This window comes from Linepithema humile, chromosome 7, assembly GCF_040581485.1.
Source record: "Linepithema humile isolate Giens D197 chromosome 7, Lhum_UNIL_v1.0, whole genome shotgun sequence".
NCBI lineage: Eukaryota > Metazoa > Arthropoda > Insecta > Hymenoptera > Formicidae > Linepithema > Linepithema humile.
This window is the reverse complement of record NC_090134.1, coordinates 21,907,301-21,925,434: the sequence shown is the minus strand read 5'-3', so window position 1 is coordinate 21,925,434 and position 18,134 is coordinate 21,907,301. Positions and strand designations below refer to the sequence as shown.

The window sequence follows — 18,134 nt, the reverse complement described above, 5'->3', positions numbered from 1 at the left end:
GATCGCCTCTGTCAATGCAGAGTTGTAATACAATTTGTGTAAAAACCACGGCTTCCGCAATGGGTGCGCCACGCGTCGCAATTACAGCAGAAGTGATCTCATAAATCTCGGTATATCGGGTGGCGTGCGCGCATTATGTAATGCCACGTCGAGATAATGCCCGGGCATATTTCACCGGGATGTCTTTGCACAGTTGTTAATCGCGAACGTTGATTTTACAGTACTGCCTGAACGGAAAGTGCGTGGTGGAGCACGAGAACATAATACCGGACTACACGCAAAACATTCCGACGTATGTGCGCCGAGACAGCATATTCAATCCTGCGTTGCACAATCGGCCGATATTCGCACAGTACAACAACACAGACTACAGGTAATGGTCCAGCAATTTTTCGGAACAACCTCCCCCCGGAAATGCGAGTAACAAAAACTGCATCACGCGTTGAAGGGATTTCATTAACCCTTCAACTCCACGCGTATTTTTTTTTATGTAATTTGCATGTAATTTCTTAATCAATTGATCTTTTTAAAATCCGCAGAAAAAAAAGTATTACTAGTAATTTTGAAATATGAAAGAAGAATAAAACTTGTCTCGAATCGAGGACCGAATAACAATCGATCTATTTGACACGATAAAAAGCTGCTGATTTACTCGCCGATGTTGACGCATCGTGAAACTGAATACACCGCAAACACGTGTAATAATGCCATGATAATATGCTACGCAGGTACCCATGGGACTCAACGACACACAGCACGCCGTTATCGAACGTAGTTACGTCGACACCGGCGACGGCGGCGACGACGATAACGACGTCGATAACGACTAATTCTTACAAACGCGTCACACCGTTCTTAAACACGTCCAAGTACACACTGACGACCGTGAATAGCTTATACGATCGATACAAAACTAAATACTATAATAGTAGCAGTAGTGATAATGATAACGATAAGGGAGGCAGTGGTGGTGGCGGCAGCGTCAGCACGACCACCAAAAGAAGCTTCAATTTCTTCAACTCGTACACCGTCGGTACCGCTTCGAAGGTCACTTACGGTCCGAAAGTTAGTCCGTTCAAGTATAAGAGCACGGTCGCCGCGGTGTCGTGGTCCACGACGACCAAAGGATACCAAAACGGCCATCTAAATGACGGCCGCGGTAAGAGAATCCTCAATCAGATCTCTGTATCATCTCGCTACACTCTTCTCTCTACCTTCTCTCCGGCTCGAGGCGAGTCTTTAATTCTGCATGGCCATCCCTTGCCGATAACGTCACGGAAACCCGGCGAGGAAATATACGACGTGCATATTCTTTCCCTTGCATATTTATTTCTCCGGTGAACTCTGTTGCGGAAAAACTTTTCGAGGAACGTTGGTTCCGAAACGTCTCTGTCTACGCTGTTTCTTGATTTTGTTCTTGACCTGTTGATTTCTTCGCGATAATATTCTGTATCTTTATATTTCTGTTTCTTCTATAAAATACTAATGAGATTCAGCAGGAATCGTAGACTGAATTTTCGTCTTGTACAACAATCAATGTTTTCAATAATAATTGTCTCATAATATCGATTGAATTAACAGTAGACATAAGAAAAGTTTAGTTTCTGGTTTAACTGTTTATCTCTCTTTTATATATTTAATGCGGAGTGATCCATCTCGTCGATAAAAATTCGTTACAAACGTAGAATTATTCCGCTATTCTTCACACTCTTCTCTGCTGAATTCACTAGCGAGACAGTGAATGTGTATAATACTTTTATGTGAAATGACGCAAAAATGACGACACAGGACATCGTGGTTTCCATGCGACATGTACTAATAATATTACGTTATTACGCAACACTTAATCACACTACTGTAAACTAATACATACATGACTCCGCTAATCGAGCTGCATAGAGCTTGTTGAAAATCTCGCATTCTGTACGATCAAAAATTTGTCTATTAAATTAGTGCAAAATATTTGTTGCTTCTTATCAGACTTTCTTTTCGAGTAAAATTACTGAAAGGAATTTCTCTTCTGAAAGAAAAGGAGAAACAGACAAAAGCGTATTAACTTTTTTTTTATTTATTAATAAAATGTATGACATTTCGCTCTTTCAATTTTATTTTTACTTTTAAATGTAACAAACCTTTTGCACGAGTTTCCGAACGTCTTACTAACGCCAACTGTTTTCAGGAACAGAGGCCGGTGAATGCACGGATGTGGGGTCAGATTGCGCGGAGCTGATTGACAGGCTGAGAACATGGCTGTGCCATCTACAATCTGTGAAGAGTCGCTGCTGCGCGTCCCTGAAAGCGATTTGTGCTGATTAATAATGACATAAAAAAAAGGAAAAAAAAAAGGTCGGTCCGATAGTTTGGTTCGGTGACGTCGCGCACAAACGCCCGCCACGAATATTATTGTCAAGCGTCATAACGCATCCGGAAAAGCGCCGCAGCGACAAGAGACAAGGGATTCTCCTTGTGCAATCCTTCGCGCGACAAACGCGTTCCATATTTGATCCTCCAAGTAGTTACGTATCTCATACCTCCAGAAAGAAATTGTACAGTAACACGCGGGAGCTTCGCACAACACCACCGAATGTAGTGAATCCGAAAAAGAGCAGAGCGAATTTTTGTCAATCGAGTACAGCATTTCGGCTGCGTTTGTGCTTATGCGATAAGGAACGATCTCGCGAAAGGACTCGTTACGGCACAGGTGCGTCATACGCGTGTTTCGCAAGCGTAAGCGCGCATACGCGCGCATAGAGCCATTTGGAAATCACGGAAATTGTATAGCGCAAGACAATAAATGGGAATGATTAAACTTTCTTTTGTTTCCCGTCATCTATCCATGTATCTATATTTATATGATCTAGGTAATTATTGTAATTTTTATAAATAATATAATTATTAATGTAATCCTGATAAAGAAATGCAAATACAAAAAGAACAGGAGAAAAAAAAATGAAAGAGAGATCCAATTTATAATAAATGATGAAAAAACGATGATAGAACATACATTCCAAAGTACCCAACAGCGTGGAAGAACCAAAGCAAAATTATCAGAACAGAAAAAATAGATTAGGAGATGAAAGAACGCAAATTGTGGAAAAATGAAGATAGATGTGCGATATGTAGAACATGTAATAGAGAAACGCGGGAGAGGGAAGGGCGATAAGAGCGGCAATTAGCGGGAGTCGAATTATGTAAAAAACGATAAGAAAGTGACATTAGTCCTTGAGAAATTCTACTGACAAAGTTAAAATGGTGAAATTTAATGGCGAAATCTGTTACATAATATCTGCAGCAAAGTAACTGCAGGCGATAGACTGCGGACGATCGATGATTGATGACGCTGACAGAAACCGTGATGTATACACAATCTCATGTTGCATGCACAGCAACGTGACATTTTTATTCCTACCTTTGTATTTTGATTATTTGTTGATTGGTTCTCGCGTGTGCAATCGGCACGAGCATCTCTACACATACAAGCGCATCAGGATACGTTCGCTCGGCACATGATGAACGATTTGTTTGACAACGAGCAGACACAAAAATGCGGTTTGAACATCATTAGCCGGCCGTATCGAGACTGGAGGAATTTGAATTTAAAGGTGAATCGATGTCCTTCAAGAAAAATCGTAATTATTTATGTGTATCAGACCTCTTGTTTCGAACAAGCGCACATTCATCAATCAAACGTAGATTAACGTTCGATATTGCGTGCAGTGTCTTAACCCAATTGCGTTCTTTCTTTGTTGGAAAATTATGCCGATTATAATATTTATAATTCATCGCAAATTTACGTTAATTATAATTCATAATTAATAGCTTCTTACAAATAAGAATAAAAGATTAATATTCTTACAAAAAAGTGTTTCCAATAAGAGATTAACATCTTAAGTAAGTATCTTATTCACTCTTGAAAGTTTTTATCCCTTTGAACGATTAAACTTCTATGAAGATGTTGTTTTATATTGTATTTTAATTACTCAATATTTACTATTTAATGTAATTTAAAAATAACAACTGTCCAATTTGATCCTTGTCAGGACGTGTAATTGACGAGCGCGCATCACACCTGTATTTTATCTGTCATACAAGAATTATTAATTTGTATAATTCTTGATTATCGTGCTTGCTTTTTTTCCTCGCAAATCATACCTTGCATGACACGTACAAGTGTCTCGCAGTATAATCACGAGTAAGTCAAACATTGGCCGGTTAATTTAAATTGGAGCGTGAAATAGTCCCTTCTCGCATACGGGCTACAAGCTCTCTCGCAAAAAGGTCTCAGCCAGTCGTAGATATTCATAAACGTCAAAATACTGCGCTGTTACTGTGAGAGAGATCGCAGTTTGCGATCCATAATCTTTTGAATCGGTATACATGATCGATTGTACTTTTATTCAAATTTATTTCATTCAACAGTTGAAAAATGTTTCTTACGGTATTTCTCTTATATCTCGCTGGAACACCATTTATACAATGCGAGCAGGTAATATTTGTACAGTAACGCTTGTTTCTATTATTGATTAATTTGTATAAAAGCTAGAAATTAAAGAACGTATTTTTAGCTTCACGAATATATGACGCCGGCCGAAGTAAGTGCAGTTTTTCATACACCGCATCATCTTGGTAAGTTGCAGAATTTTTATTTAAAAAATAGCTTTTCGTATTTTGCAATATTTCTGAAATAAATCATAATTTTCATTTTTAATTCTTCGATATTAAAATTAATAATATTATAATATAACGTAATTGTAGAATAATAACGGTACTCTACTTTTTATTTTCGCTAATTCCTAATGTTAATTTTACTAATATTTAGTACCCGAGTACGAAGTAGTACCAGTACTGCATCGTTCGAAGAAACAGACAGATTCCGAAGATGACGCATCGGAAATAAAATTCAAAGCGTTTAAGGAGGATATCAATCTATACTTGAATCCTACAGAAGGTATTCTCGCTAGTAAGGAAACACCTGTATGGACTGTCAGTTCCGATTTGGAATCACCCGAAGGATTATTATATAAGCAAGTACCTGGGGTATGTTTAATGTACAAAAACAAACAACCAAACCTTTATAAATTTATTTTGATAAATATGAGAGAAATTTGTTTATGAAACACTTTTCTTACAGGCTATGAAATCTTTAGGAGTTACGCTTCAAGATGTAAGCACCTCCAGCTCAGTTTTACTAACTCCTACTCCTAATGGAAAAGTACATTTGGTAAGAATTTTAGTTTTAAAGTATCGATCGTGAAATCGTTATTAAATATATATTTTTATATACAATTTAAAATAAAAATTTTTTACATAAAACTAAATTTCAAATTTCATGTATTTAATTTTGCAAATAAAACGTTGCAGGACGGAGTGCTTAAAAATTCATACGTCATAAAATCTTTACCGAAACGAGTTTTGGATAGAGTCGTTTACGGAGGACGGAAACTTTTTGAGCCGCATTACACCAAAAATGTGACAAGTGATGATGAATATGCTTACACTCATCATCATGTAGTATATAAAATACCTCCGTCGAGTCAATACAATGATTTCAGTAAGAATTTAGATATTAAAATAAATTATTTAAAAATCTATCTGTAAGAATTTTAGTAATATACATTTTTTTCTAAATTTATTAGTTCAAGAATATGTTTATAAGTAATACATCTTGACTTTTTAGAAATTACAAATCCTGAGACTCACAGAGCAAAGCGTAGTGCTCCGGACGTCATTTATCCAGAGATGTTAGTAGTACTCGACTACAGGGAATTCTTGTAAGTATAAAAATATTCAACAAAATTTATAAATAATTATAAATTGGAAAGAATTATATATTGTAAAAAAATGTATCTCTTTGTTGCAGATTACTTGGCGAAGATATACAGCAAACTTTGAGGTATCTCGTCTCGTTTTGGAATGGAGTTGATTTGAGGTACCGCTTGCTGACCACGCCTAAAATTCGGTTCTCTATCGCAGGAATAATTATAGCCACGGTATGTTTTAACAGTCAAAATATAGCAGTATCAAATTTTCATTCGCGTTATCCTCATATTTTCGTCATTTTGCGTTAAATTATTGAATTTTACACGCATACTTCATACATATTGTATGTATTATATTTTTCGATAGAGTAGCAGACTTATATTTTAACACGATACTTTTGATATCAGGATGAAAACGCGACTCCATATTTGGAAAAAAGTATATTTGATTCTGAGTACGATCAGACCATGGTAGATGCAGATCTCGCTCTGCGCGGAATGGCAGATTATTTCTATCGCGAAACCAGATTTCCACCAGACTTTTATGATATGGCGATCGCAATGACACAGTAAGTACCGCAATCTTCGTATCCACTTAATCGACTTTCATGTTTAACTAAAAAAAAATAATACAATCTGTCATTTCAGGCTAGATATGTGCAATATGCTCACCGACGACTTTTGTGACGTATCAACTTTGGGTAAGATTGCTAACATAACACTGTGTATATACAGATTTTAATTATGCATTTTATAGTTACATTTTAATTTAATTTAAATTTATCATTACAGGTTACGCATACGTAGCTGGTGCATGCGACAGAAACGCGACGAAACAGTCATCCGAAGCCGTAGGAATCGTCGAAGATAATGGTGGATTCGGTGGCATCATTCCGACAGCTCACGAAATCGGGCATTTGTAAGAAACCTACATAATTTTTTTCATAATTCCATTTCTTACATTAGAGCTTTAAAAAAATGTGACATACAGCAAAAGTATACTGTAGTGTTATGAACGCATTTTAGTTCTAGAAAAAAATTACGTCGCGCCAAAATAATTCCCGTACTATTAATCAAAAGACAATTAATAAGTTAATAAATTTTAGTAAATCAATTGAATCCCGTTGGATCGTGAAAGAACATTTCCATCGATTATAGGATAGGAGCTCGTCACGACGGCAATCCAAACGGCGCTGGCGACTGTCCGGCTACCGATGGCTTCATCATGACCGGTGGACTTATGTTGAGTGAGAACGGATTCGAATGGTCCACATGCAGCATAAACGCGTTCTACAAGTTTATCAAGTACGATTTATCGTATCGTATGATCTGCGACCATTAAAAGCACCAGAAAAGTTTATGTTATTCTACACTTTTTTCCTTATGATAAAATAAAATGTTAATTCATGAATTATTTTAGCGAGCCTCGAGCAAAGTGTCTTTATAACGAGCCTACATATGGCGAACAGGTACCCCGTGTTCTGCCCGGAAAGATGTTGTCTTTAGACGAACAGTGCAAGAACATCTTCGGAACACCGGCGTGTAATGTAAGTTCTATATTATTTTAAAAATAATTTTACTCAATTTATTAAAAACGTTAATAAAAAACGAAAATTCGAAAACTCTATCATTTGTGTATAATTTTTTTCAAATAAATTGTTCTTTGAGATAAAACTAGTATAATTTTCTTGAATTCAACTTCACGTTAGGAAAATATACAATATGTGTCGTTTTTTCTTCATAGAAAGATGCTACGGTTTGCACTCGCTTGGAGTGTGAATATCCCGATTTTAAAGGTTTTTGCAGGGCATCAGCTCCAGCAGCGGAAGGCTCATCTTGCGGTGACGGTTTGGTGAGCTATATTGTTTTTTACTTTTATTATAAAAGTTGTTAATTAAATAATTATTACTATCTATTAATTAGAAATAAATTATAAATGTAATTATTATTAATTACAGCAATTATATACTTATTATTCCATACTTTTTTAGTACTGTTTGAACGGTAGGTGTGTATTAGAAGGAATACCCACTAAGGAACAAAAGAAGAAAGACATACTCAAGAAATTCCTTCCGAAGTTCAACCTTCAAAAGATAAAGAAAATTCCATGGGTGGAAAAAATGCTTCAAAAACTGAAGAAACTCTTTTCGTGAAAATAAATACAAATGTTGTTGAGGTAATTGTTGAATTGATTGAAATTATATTAATCCAAAAGGAGCGCGGATATTTTGGTAATTTATTTAAATTATTTGTACATTTAATCAATTCAAAAACGATTTTCCTTTGCTTGTACTTCTCTTACAAAATTAAATTATAAGTATACTTTTCAATCTTTTCCACGACGCCATTTTCTAACAAAAGAATAAGGTTTTAGCAAATAGTCATTTGTTTATAAAATAAATATTCCAATTTTTATGTTACAGGACACCAAATACACTGACATACGTATCGTTGCATTCTATGTTACTGCTACTTTAATGAAATATCATGTAAATACGCGAATAAAGTTAATTTTAAGGATATATTCTTTTAAGAATATATCATATTTTGTTTGTAAAATTTATGAATTCTTTGTATATAGTGGTTTACGCATGTAGATAAAACAAAAAAGTTATGCGATATATTTGTATTGATATGTAATTCGTATAACAATATTGAATACTCTAAATTTTACTACATGCAAAAGATCTGAAAATTATTATGTTTATTGTTTGCATTGTCATGCATTATTAGACAAATTATTACGTTTTGAACAATTTTATTATATTTTAATCAAATTATTTACATTATTTTGCATTAGATATCTCCTTACTTATATCACAAATTAAATTTTTATTGGGTTGAAGATATCATTTAGAATCAAAGATTTTAATACTTTTATGTTTTTAAAAATTAAAGCGTGAAAATCTTTTAATCTTTGATATCAATACATTGTGTCTTGAATCCTGATATTCGTTGTCTTGAATCTTAATATCCATTTCATTATAAATATGTGATAATTCTGGGATGTATTATATGATATGCATACTTGTAAAAATAAAAAAATATTAACAAAATAAAAATTTATGTGTTGTAATCTTTAAACAATATTGAAATATGCGTTATTTAACAACGTGTTATTTAACAACTTAAAATAATTCTCTATTTGATTCAGCATATCTATTTGAATATGCAATCTTTGCATAACAAACCATGGACTCCAATAACATTTTTTTTTAAATATATATGAATGAATATTGAACACAAACTAATATATATAATATTAATTATTCTAACACCAAACTTATTTTTATTATTATAAACACAATTTTATGTAACAAATCGCAAAAGACTATAAAATCAGGATAATCGTTAGAACTCTTGCGAGGCTTATACAGAACTTTCAATAGAACGTCAGATTTCCAAACAAAATTTATTTTCGACTCGAGACATGAAAAATTTTTCTGATGCTGACAGAAACCAACGTGATGTATACACAATTACATGTTGCATGTACAGCAATGTGACATTTTTATTTATTTGTATTTTGACTATTTGTTGGTTGGTTCTTGCGTATGCAATCGACACGAGAAATTCTATACATACAAGCGCAGAATACATTCGTTCGGCACATGATGAACGATTTGCTTGACAGCGAGTGGACACAAAAATGCAGTTTGAACGCATTCATTAGTCTGCCGTATCGAGGCTGAAGGAATTTATAAAGGTATGAACCGATGTCCTTCAAGAAAAATCATAATTATTTATGTGTATCTGAACTATTGTTTCGGATAAGCGCACATTCATTAATCAAACGTAGATTAACGTTCGATGTTGTGCGCACTGTCTTCATGCAATTGCGTTCTTTCTTTTTTGAAAAATTATACCGATTACATATCGCGATTACGTTAATTAAAATTTATAATTAATAGTTTCTTACAAAGAAGAATAAAAGATTAATGTTCTTACAAAAAAGTGCTTGCAATAAGAGATTAACATCGTAAGTACCTTATTCACTCTTTAAAGTTTTTATCCTTTTGAGCGATTAAATTTCTATGAAGATGTTGTTTTATATTGTGTTTCAATTACTAAAGATTTACTATTTTATGTAATTTAAAAATAAGGTGAACAACTGTCCAATTTGATCCTCGTCAGGACGTGTAATTGACAAGCGTGCACCTATACTTTATCTGTCATAAAAGAATTATGATTTTGTACAATTCTAGATTATCGTACTTGTGTTTTTTACATCGCAAATCATGCCTTGTATGACACGTGTCTTGCTGTATAATCACGAACAAGTGAAACATCGGCCGGTTAATTTATATTAGAGCGTGAAATAGTCGCTTTTCGCATACGAGCTACGAGCTCTTTCGCAAAAAGATCTCAGCTAGTTGTAGATATTCATAAACGCTGAAATACGGCGCTATTACTGTGAGAGAGATCGCAGTTTGCGATCCATAATCTTTTAAATCGATATACACGATCGATTGTACTTTTATTCAAATTTATTTCATTCAACAGTTGAAAAATGTTTCTTACAGTATTTCTCTTATATCTCGCGGGAACGCCACTTATACAATGCAAGCAGGTAATATTTGTACAGTAACGCTCGTTTCTATTATTGATTAATTTGTATAAAAGCTAGAAATTAAAGAACATGTTTTTAGCTTCACGAATATATGACGCCGGCCGAAGTAAAGACAGTTTTTCATACTCCGCATGATCTTGGTAAGTTGCAGAATTTTTATTTAAAAAATAGCTTTTCATATTTCACAATATTTTTGAAATACAATCATATTTTCCATTAATTCTCCGATATTAAAATTAATAATATTATAATATAATACAATTGTAGAATAATAGCGGTACTCTACTTTTTATTTTTGCTAATTCCTAATGTTAATTTCACTAATTTTTAGTACCCGAGTACGAAGTAGTGCCAGTACTGCATCGTTTGAAGAAGCAGACAGATTCCAAAGATGACACATCGGAAATAAAACTGAAAGCGTTCGAGGAGGACATGAATATATACTTGAATCCTACAGAAGGTAGTCTCGCTACTACGAGAACGCCTGTATGGACCGTCAGTTCCGATACGGAATCACCCGAAGGATTATTATATAAACAAGTACCTGGGGTATGTTCAATGTACAAAAACAAACAATCAAACCTTTATAAATTTATTTTGATAAATATGAGAGAAATTTGTTTATGAAACACTTTTCTTACAGGCTATGAAATCTTTAGGAGTTACGCTTCAAGATGTAAGCACCTCCAGCTCAGTTTTACTAACTCCTACTCCTAATGGAAAAGTACATTTGGTAAGAATTTTAGTTTCAAAGTATCGATTGTGAAAACGTTATTAAATATATATTTTTATATACAATTTAAAATAAAAATTTTTTACATAAAACTATGTTTCAAATCTCATGTATTTAATTCTGCAAATGAAACGTTGCAGGACGGAGTACTTAAAAATTCATATGTCATAAAATCTTTACCGCAACGAGTTTTGGACAAAGTCGTTTATGGAGGACATAAGCTTTTCGAGCCGCATCACACCAAAAATGTGACAAGTGATGATGAATATGCTAGCACTCATCATCACGTAGTATATAAAATACCTCCGTCGAGCCAGTACAATGATTTCAGTAAGCATTTAGATACTGTAATAAATTATTTAAATATCTATTTGTAAGAATTTTAGTAATATACATTTTTTTCTAAATTTATTAATTCAAGAACATGTTTACAAGTGACACATCTTGACTTTTCAGAAATTACAAATCCTGAGACCCACAGAGCAAAGCGTAATGCTCCGGATGTCATTTATCCAGAGATGTTAGTAGTACTCGACTACAGGGAATTCAAGTAAGTATAAAAATATTTAACAAAAATGATAAATAATTATAAATCGCAAAGAATTATATATTGTAAAAAAATGTATTTCTTTGTTGCAGATTACTTGGCGAAGACTTACAACAAGCCGTGACGTACCTTGTCTCGTATTGGAATGGAGTTGATTTAAGATTCCGCTCGCTGACCGCGCCTAGAATTCGATTATCCATCGCAGGATTAATTATAGCCACGGTATGTTTTAACAGTCAAAATATAGCAGCATCAAATTTTCATTCGCGTTATCCTCATATTTTCGTCATTTTGCGTTAAATTATTGAATTTTACACGCATATTTCATACATATTTTATGTATTATATTTTTTGATAGAGTAGCAGAGTTATATTTTAACACGATACTTTTGATATCAGGATGAAAACGCGACTCCGTATTTGGAAAAAAGTATCTTTGAGTATAAACCCAAGCGGAGCACAGTAGATTCGGATCTCGCTCTGCGCGGAATGGCAAATTATTTCTATCGCGAAACCAGATTTCCACCAGACTTTTATGATATGGCGATCGCAATGACACAGTTAGTACCGCAATCTTCGTATCCGATTAATTGACTTTCATGTTTAACTAAAAAAACAAATAATACAATCTGTCATTTCAGGCTAGATATGTGCAATATGCTCACCGACGACTTTTGTGACTCACCAACTTTGGGTAAGATTGCTAACATAACACTGTGCATATACATATTTTAATTACACATTTTATAGTTACATTTTAATTTAATTTATATTTATCATTACAGGTTACGCATACGTAGCTGGTGCGTGCGACAGAAACGCGACGAAGCAGTTATCCGAAGCCGTAGGAATCGTCGAAGATAATGCTGGATTCGGCGGCATTATTCCTACAGCTCACGAAATCGGGCATTTGTAAGAAACCTATATAATTTTTTTTCGTAATTCTATTTCTTACATTAAAGTTTTAGAAAAATACGGCATACAGCAAAAATATACTGTAGTGTTATTAACGCATTTTAGTTCTAGAAAAAAATTACATCGCGCCAAAATAATTCCCGTACTGTTAATCGAAAGACTATTAATAAGTTAATAAATTTTAGTAAATCAATTGAATCCCGTTGGATCGTGAAAGAACATTTCCATCGATTATAGGATAGGAGCTCGTCACGACGGCAATCCAAACACCGCTGCCGAGTGTCCGCCTTCCGGTGGCTACATCATGACCACTGGGCTTGCGTTGGGTGAGAACGGATTCAAATGGTCCAAATGCAGCATAAACGCGTTCTACAAGTTCCTCAAGTATGATTTATCGTATCGTACGATCTGCGACCATTAAAAACACCAGAAAAGTTTATATTATTCTACACGTTTTTCCCTTACGATAAAATGAAATGTTAATTCAAGAATTATTTCAGCGAACCTCGAGCAAAGTGTCTTTACAACGAGCCCAAAGATGGAGAACAGGTGCCGCGTATTCTGCCCGGAAAGCTGTTGTCTTTAGACGAACAATGCAAGAACGTCATGGGAACAAAGGCGTGTAATGTAAGTTCTATATTATTTTAACAATAATTTTACTCAACTTATTAAAAACATTAATAAAAAACGAAAATGCGAAAACTTCATTATTTTTGTGTACTCCTTTCGAGTAAATTGTTTTTTGAGATAAAACTAGTATAATTTTTTTGGAATCAATTTCACGTTAGGAAAGTTTGGAGAAAGTGTACAATATGTGTCATTTTTTCTTCACAGAGAGATGCTACGGTTTGCACTTATTTGGAGTGTCAGTATCCCAATTTTGATGATTGCACAGCATCAGCTCCTGCAGCGGAAGGCTCACCTTGCGGTGACGGTTTGGTGAGCTATTGTTTTCTTACTTTTAATTATAAAAGTTGTTATTAATAAAATAATTATTACTATCTATTAATTACAAATAAATTATAAATGTAATTATTATTAATTATAGCAATTATATACTTATTATTCCGTACTTTTTTAGTACTGTTTGAACGGTAGATGTGTATTAGAAGGAATACCCGCTAAGGAACAAAAGAAGAAACAATCACCCAAGAAATTCAAACTTCAAACGATAAAGCAAATGCCATGGGTGGAAAAAATAGTTGAAAAAATGGAGGAACTGTTTTCATGAAAATAAATAGAAATATTGTTGAGGTAAATGTTGAAATGATTGAAATTACATTAATCCAAAAGAAGCGCAAACATATTTTTGATAATTCATTTAAATTGTACATTTAATCAATATAAAAACAATTTTTTTTTTGCTTGTACTTTTCTTACAAAATTAAATTATAAGTATACCATTCGATTTTTTACACGACGCTATTTTCTAAGAAAAAAAATAAGTTTGTAGCAAATAGTTATTTGTTTATAAAATAAATATTCCAATTTTTATGTTACAGGACCAAATACGCTGATATACGTCTCATTGCATTCTATATTACTGCTACTTTAATGGAATATCATGTAAATATGCGAATAAAGTTAATTTTAAGGATATATTCTTTTAAGAATATATCATATTCTGTTTGTGAAATTTTTCAATTCTTTGTATATAGTGGTTTATGCATGTAAATAAAACAGAAAAGTTATGCGATATACTTGTATTCACATGTAATTCGCGTAACAATATTGATTACTGTAAATTTTACTACATACAAAAGATCTAAAAATTATTATGTTTATTTTTTGCATTGTCATGCATTATTAGACAAATTATTACTTTTTTGGACAATTTTATTATATTTTAATCAAATTATTTACATTATTTTGCATTAGATATTTTCTTAATTAAAACACAAATTATATTTTTGCTGAGTTGAAGTCTCAGAATTAAAGACATCATTTAGAATCAGAGATTTCAATACTTTTATGTTTTTAAAAGTTAAAGCGTGAAAATCTTTTAATCTTTGATATCAATAAGTTGTCTTCAATTCTGATATTCTTTGTCTTGAAGCTTAACATCCATTTCATTATAAATGTGTGATAATTCTGGGATGTGTTATATGATATGCATACTTGTAAAAATAAAAAAAAAATATAAACGCACAAAATAAAAATTTATCTGTTGTAATCTTTAAAGAATATTGAAATATGCGTTTCTTATTGAACAACTTAAAATAATTCTGTATTTGACTCAGTATATCCATTTTAATATGCAATCTTTGCATAATAAACCATGAACTCCAATAAGATTTCTTTTTAAATATATATGAATGAATATTTAACACAAACTTATATATAAAATATTAATCATTTTAACACAAAACTTACTTTGTTCATTATAAACACAATTTTATGTAACAAATCACAAAAGACTATAATAATAAAAATACAAAAGATCAAAGAATTAAAAACTCTTTGATTTATTTTACAATGGCTGAATCTATACCTACTTCTTCGTATAATTCATCCTTGCTAAGAGGATAATTTTCCAAAATACAGTCTATTATCTCAGTGCACATTCTCTTCCTTTTTAAGTATTCTCGAGTATATTCATCCAAATCCTGTTCAGCCTTTCGTTTAGACTCGTGTAAGTCCTCAGTACCATTTGTTTCCATTAAATTATCTAGTTTATGTGTTAATTGCTTTATACTTTGCTGTAAAATGTTCTTTTCCTCTTGCGCATCCTCTAATGATAAACTTGACTTCAAAGAGGCTAAAAGAGTCTCTTGTTCTTTCACCTCTCTTGTAACTTCTTGATATCTATTCTCAACTTCATTAGCATGAGTTTGTAATTCTTTATCAATTCTCATTAACTCATCAGTGTCGTATGTTGCATCCTGAACAACACAGTATATCTTCTGTTTGCCATAAATCTGAGAACAAAATAAGATTTAATAATATAATTTTCAACTTTATCCCTGCCAATTTTGCTTTACCTTTTCGAACAGCTTGTTATCCTTCACCAATTGATCCATAGTCTTTTGAACCACAGCTTTACCATATTCATTGTGCAAATTTGTGACCACATCGTTTACACTGTAAGGTCTATTCTGCATCTTCATGTAATTATATACAGCATTCTTAGCCATTGTTGCGTCCCTTTATTAACATAAATATTATTAACATAAATTATACATATATACTAAACACAAAAAGCATATGTGTGTAAATAAACTAACCATTCATATATACCGGCATCCAGGAATGATCTAGGAATATTTTTCGCACATAGAGTTGTACCGTTGTACCATTTTTTTAATATCTTGCGACCTCTTGCGGCATAACTCCATGTAATTTTGACATTTAAGTTTATCATCGATCGATCACTATGTATTATGCTTATACCTTAAGACGATATGAGTTAGCACCCGGCGTCATCTGTACTCTTTACTCCTAAATAAAAAAACTAATATTTTACGTTTGACTTCCATATGGAAGGCCGACAAAGATGGCCGCCTTGATTCCAAGGTACAGCCTGCAGGCAGCAAGTAAGATTGTCATTTATTTACATTTTTTAATAACAATTTAACTTCTTCTTGGAGAGCCAATTATGTAAACGTTTTACAAAATTGTATACAATTTTTTGTACTTATATATTAGTATATGACATGAATTGTTTTCAATTATATAACTAACAAGTTTGCATTTATTGTATTTATTTTAGAAAGACAGACAACATGCATTGCGGTCGCAGCGGTGCAGACGAATCATTACTCGTCGGAACCACACGTCATCAAAAGTCCGACTACTGCTTCTTTAAAGAGAGGTACAGGTGGCCGTAGTTCCTTCAATGGAATGGTGTGTACAGTGTTTGGTGCAACTGGATTTCTTGGGCGTTATGTATGCAATCGTCTTGGCAAGATTGGCACCCAGGTATGATGTCAATCAAATAATGAAAAATGACAACAGTGACAGTTCTTATACTGTTGTAACAAGTACCTTGTAATGTATAGAATTCAATTATTTTTGTTACCAATTGTTAATTTTAATTTGCAGTTGATACTGCCGTACAGAGGTGATATGTATAGCTGTTTGCCACTGAAACTCTGTGGGGATCTTGGACAAGTTTTGTTTCATCCATTTCACTTACGCGATGAGGAATCGATAAGAAAGTGTATCAAGTACTCCAATGTTGTTATTAATCTGATTGGATGTGATTGGGAAACTAAAAACTTCTCTTTCCGCGAGACACACGTTGAGGGAGCCGGAAGACTGGCTAGATTGTGCAAAGAAGCTAATGTTGAACACTTCATCCATATATCAGCCTTAAATGTGGGTGATGAGATAGAGGTAAATGAAGTCATGTTTTTATTCTATAAAAATATATAAAAAAGAGTTTATACGATATATATAATTCTCTTTTCATAATTTTTGTTAAGTCACATGTGTTGGACGGTGGTTCTCGGTTCCTCCAGTCTAAATGGGAGGGCGAACATGCAGTGCGACAAGAATTTCCAGAAGCTGTGATTATTCGGCCGTCAGATATATGGGGTCAGGAGGACAGATTTTTACGTGTCTACTCTAGTATAATAAGACATCATTTCAGGTAATCAATGTGCAAAAAAATTTTCCAACATTCATATTTCAAGTTATAATTGTCAAGAAGTTATTAATTGACGGTAATTGAATATATTTCTTTACAGAACTGTACCAGTATGGGAAAAGGGCGAACGTACAGAAAAGCAGCCGGTAGCTGTGTACGATGTCGCTGGAGGTATTACAGCTATTGCAAAAGATCCTAGGAGTACCGCTGGAAAGACTTACCAGTTTGTCGGGTATAAATAAATACAATACACTTGTTATATAATCTTACCATTAATCGCAGATTGCTTTTACAAAATGTTACATTTGTACAGGCCGAAACGTTATAAACTGTCTGATTTACTCGACTGGTTCCATAAGATACGAATACGCAACCCAATAGGCTACGGTTACATGAGACTAGACCTGAAATACGCTCCGTTATTCAAACTGAAGGTTTCTTTGAATGAGTTCCTAAGTACCGCGTATCCACTAGGAAATTTACAGTGGGAACATTTGGAAAGAGTATGTTTTAATTTTATTACGTCTACAAAATGAATGTAATTTAATGAAATACGATGTAAATATCGAGTGAAATACTATTCAACTTGACATTACACAGGAATCGATATCTGACAAAGTGTTGAAAGACCTACCAACTCTGGAAGATCTTGGTATCGTACCAACAACGATGGAATCACGAATGCACTGGGAGTTGAAGCCGTTCCGTAAAGACGTTCAATATATGGAAAGTGTTGGTGAGTTCGATCCTATTCCGAATCCACCAACCGTTCCGATTCATTAAGCGCCCTAAACACGCTAGAGTGAAGTGAACCTAGAATCAAGTATGTACTCTTGTCATTAAGTAATATTTACTGTAAAGAGTATATTGTTAATTAATGAATATTGTCAAAAAAAAATACATGTTAAATTATTTAAACATTACTCTCCACGAGTTCCATCAATTTTAGATACGTAATACACACATGTATCATATTCGCACAATAATAATATATTGACAATATATACGAAAATTATACAGGA

General features: G+C 33.4%; 5 protein-coding genes across 11 annotated transcripts in view; 4 read left to right on the top strand and 1 right to left on the bottom strand.

Annotated features, from left to right (window-relative positions):
• Positions 1-2,813, top strand: part of sona (sol narae) — a 43,043-nt gene extending 40,230 nt beyond the window's left edge. For 3 of the 6 annotated variants that reach the window (XM_067359297.1, XM_012369303.2, XM_012369305.2), the window contains exons 16-18: positions 222-373; positions 729-1,159; positions 2,180-2,813. In XM_067359297.1, coding sequence (XP_067215398.1) covers positions 222-373; positions 729-1,159; positions 2,180-2,316 — 720 coding nt within the window. In that variant the 3' untranslated portion in view covers positions 2,317-2,813. The remainder of the gene's footprint in view (positions 1-221; positions 374-728; positions 1,160-2,179) is intronic. The other 3 variants (XM_012369306.2, XM_067359298.1, XM_012369307.2) reach the window with 3 other exon arrangements.
• Positions 2,814-2,967: 154 nt separating this feature from the next.
• On the top strand, positions 2,968-10,195 carry LOC105673574 (A disintegrin and metalloproteinase with thrombospondin motifs like). 2 transcript variants are annotated; one of them, XM_012369308.2, is made up of 16 exons: positions 2,968-3,891; positions 4,420-4,486; positions 4,566-4,626; positions 4,820-5,037; positions 5,132-5,221; positions 5,362-5,551; positions 5,678-5,771; positions 5,861-5,990; positions 6,168-6,328; positions 6,408-6,460; positions 6,552-6,678; positions 6,918-7,064; positions 7,180-7,306; positions 7,504-7,611; positions 7,751-7,935; positions 8,183-10,195. In XM_012369308.2, the coding sequence occupies exons 2-15, from the start codon at positions 4,427-4,429 to the stop codon at positions 7,910-7,912; spliced, it is 1,728 nt and encodes a 575-aa protein (XP_012224731.1). In that variant the 5' UTR covers positions 2,968-3,891; positions 4,420-4,426; the 3' UTR covers positions 7,913-7,935; positions 8,183-10,195. The 2 variants fall into 2 exon arrangements, with proteins under 2 accessions (XP_012224731.1, XP_067215400.1); XM_067359299.1 differs by lacking the exons at positions 2,968-3,891; positions 4,420-4,486 and adding an exon at positions 3,945-4,192.
• LOC105673575 (A disintegrin and metalloproteinase with thrombospondin motifs like) lies at positions 10,120-14,222 on the top strand. Its single transcript, XM_012369309.2, has 15 exons — positions 10,120-10,329; positions 10,409-10,469; positions 10,661-10,878; positions 10,973-11,062; positions 11,203-11,392; positions 11,519-11,612; positions 11,702-11,831; positions 12,009-12,169; positions 12,251-12,303; positions 12,395-12,521; positions 12,762-12,908; positions 13,025-13,151; positions 13,359-13,463; positions 13,606-13,778; positions 14,027-14,222. Exons 1-14 carry the CDS (start codon positions 10,270-10,272, stop codon positions 13,753-13,755), a joined length of 1,713 nt encoding a protein of 570 aa, XP_012224732.1. The 5' UTR covers positions 10,120-10,269; the 3' UTR covers positions 13,756-13,778; positions 14,027-14,222.
• Positions 14,223-14,426: 204 nt separating this feature from the next.
• LOC105673576 (homologous-pairing protein 2 homolog) lies at positions 14,427-15,900 on the bottom strand. The gene is made up of 3 exons (XM_012369310.2): positions 15,749-15,900; positions 15,506-15,668; positions 14,427-15,442 (listed from the first exon to the last, which is right to left on the bottom strand). Exons 1-3 carry the CDS (start codon positions 15,883-15,885, stop codon positions 14,990-14,992), a joined length of 753 nt encoding a protein of 250 aa, XP_012224733.2. The 5' UTR covers positions 15,886-15,900; the 3' UTR covers positions 14,427-14,989.
• Positions 15,898-18,134, top strand: ND-39 (NADH:ubiquinone oxidoreductase subunit 39). The gene is made up of 7 exons (XM_012369329.2): positions 15,898-16,057; positions 16,234-16,442; positions 16,566-16,859; positions 16,949-17,115; positions 17,213-17,344; positions 17,426-17,615; positions 17,713-18,134. Exons 1-7 carry the CDS (start codon positions 16,018-16,020, stop codon positions 17,893-17,895), a joined length of 1,215 nt encoding a protein of 404 aa, XP_012224752.1. The 5' UTR covers positions 15,898-16,017; the 3' UTR covers positions 17,896-18,134.

Bases quoted from the DNA above. Each gene is read 5' to 3' on its own strand.
- LOC105673575 (XM_012369309.2), top strand. From the start codon at position 10,270: ATGTTTCTTACAGTATTTCTCTTATATCTCGCGGGAACGCCACTTATA. The intron at 12,909-13,024 runs GTATGATTTATC...GAATTATTTCAG, and splicing joins GCGTTCTACAAGTTCCTCAA to CGAACCTCGAGCAAAGTGTC. The intron at 13,464-13,605 runs GTGAGCTATTGT...GTACTTTTTTAG, and splicing joins CACCTTGCGGTGACGGTTTG to TACTGTTTGAACGGTAGATG.
- ND-39 (XM_012369329.2), top strand. From the start codon at position 16,018: ATGGCCGCCTTGATTCCAAGGTACAGCCTGCAGGCAGCAA. The intron at 16,443-16,565 runs GTATGATGTCAA...TTTAATTTGCAG, and splicing joins TTGGCAAGATTGGCACCCAG to TTGATACTGCCGTACAGAGG. The intron at 17,345-17,425 runs GTATAAATAAAT...ACATTTGTACAG, and splicing joins AAGACTTACCAGTTTGTCGG to GCCGAAACGTTATAAACTGT.
- LOC105673574 (XM_012369308.2), top strand. From the start codon at position 4,427: ATGTTTCTTACGGTATTTCTCTTATATCTCGCTGGAACACCATTTATA. The intron at 5,222-5,361 runs GTAAGAATTTTA...AAAACGTTGCAG, and splicing joins CTAATGGAAAAGTACATTTG to GACGGAGTGCTTAAAAATTC. The intron at 6,679-6,917 runs GTAAGAAACCTA...CATCGATTATAG, and splicing joins GCTCACGAAATCGGGCATTT to GATAGGAGCTCGTCACGACG.
- LOC105673576 (XM_012369310.2), bottom strand. From the start codon at position 15,885: ATGATAAACTTAAATGTCAAAATTACATGGAGTTATGCCGCAAGAGGT. The intron at 15,669-15,748 runs GTTAGTTTATTT...ATGTTAATAAAG, and splicing joins GATGCCGGTATATATGAATG to GGACGCAACAATGGCTAAGA. The intron at 15,443-15,505 runs GTAAAGCAAAAT...TTTTGTTCTCAG, and splicing joins ATAACAAGCTGTTCGAAAAG to ATTTATGGCAAACAGAAGAT.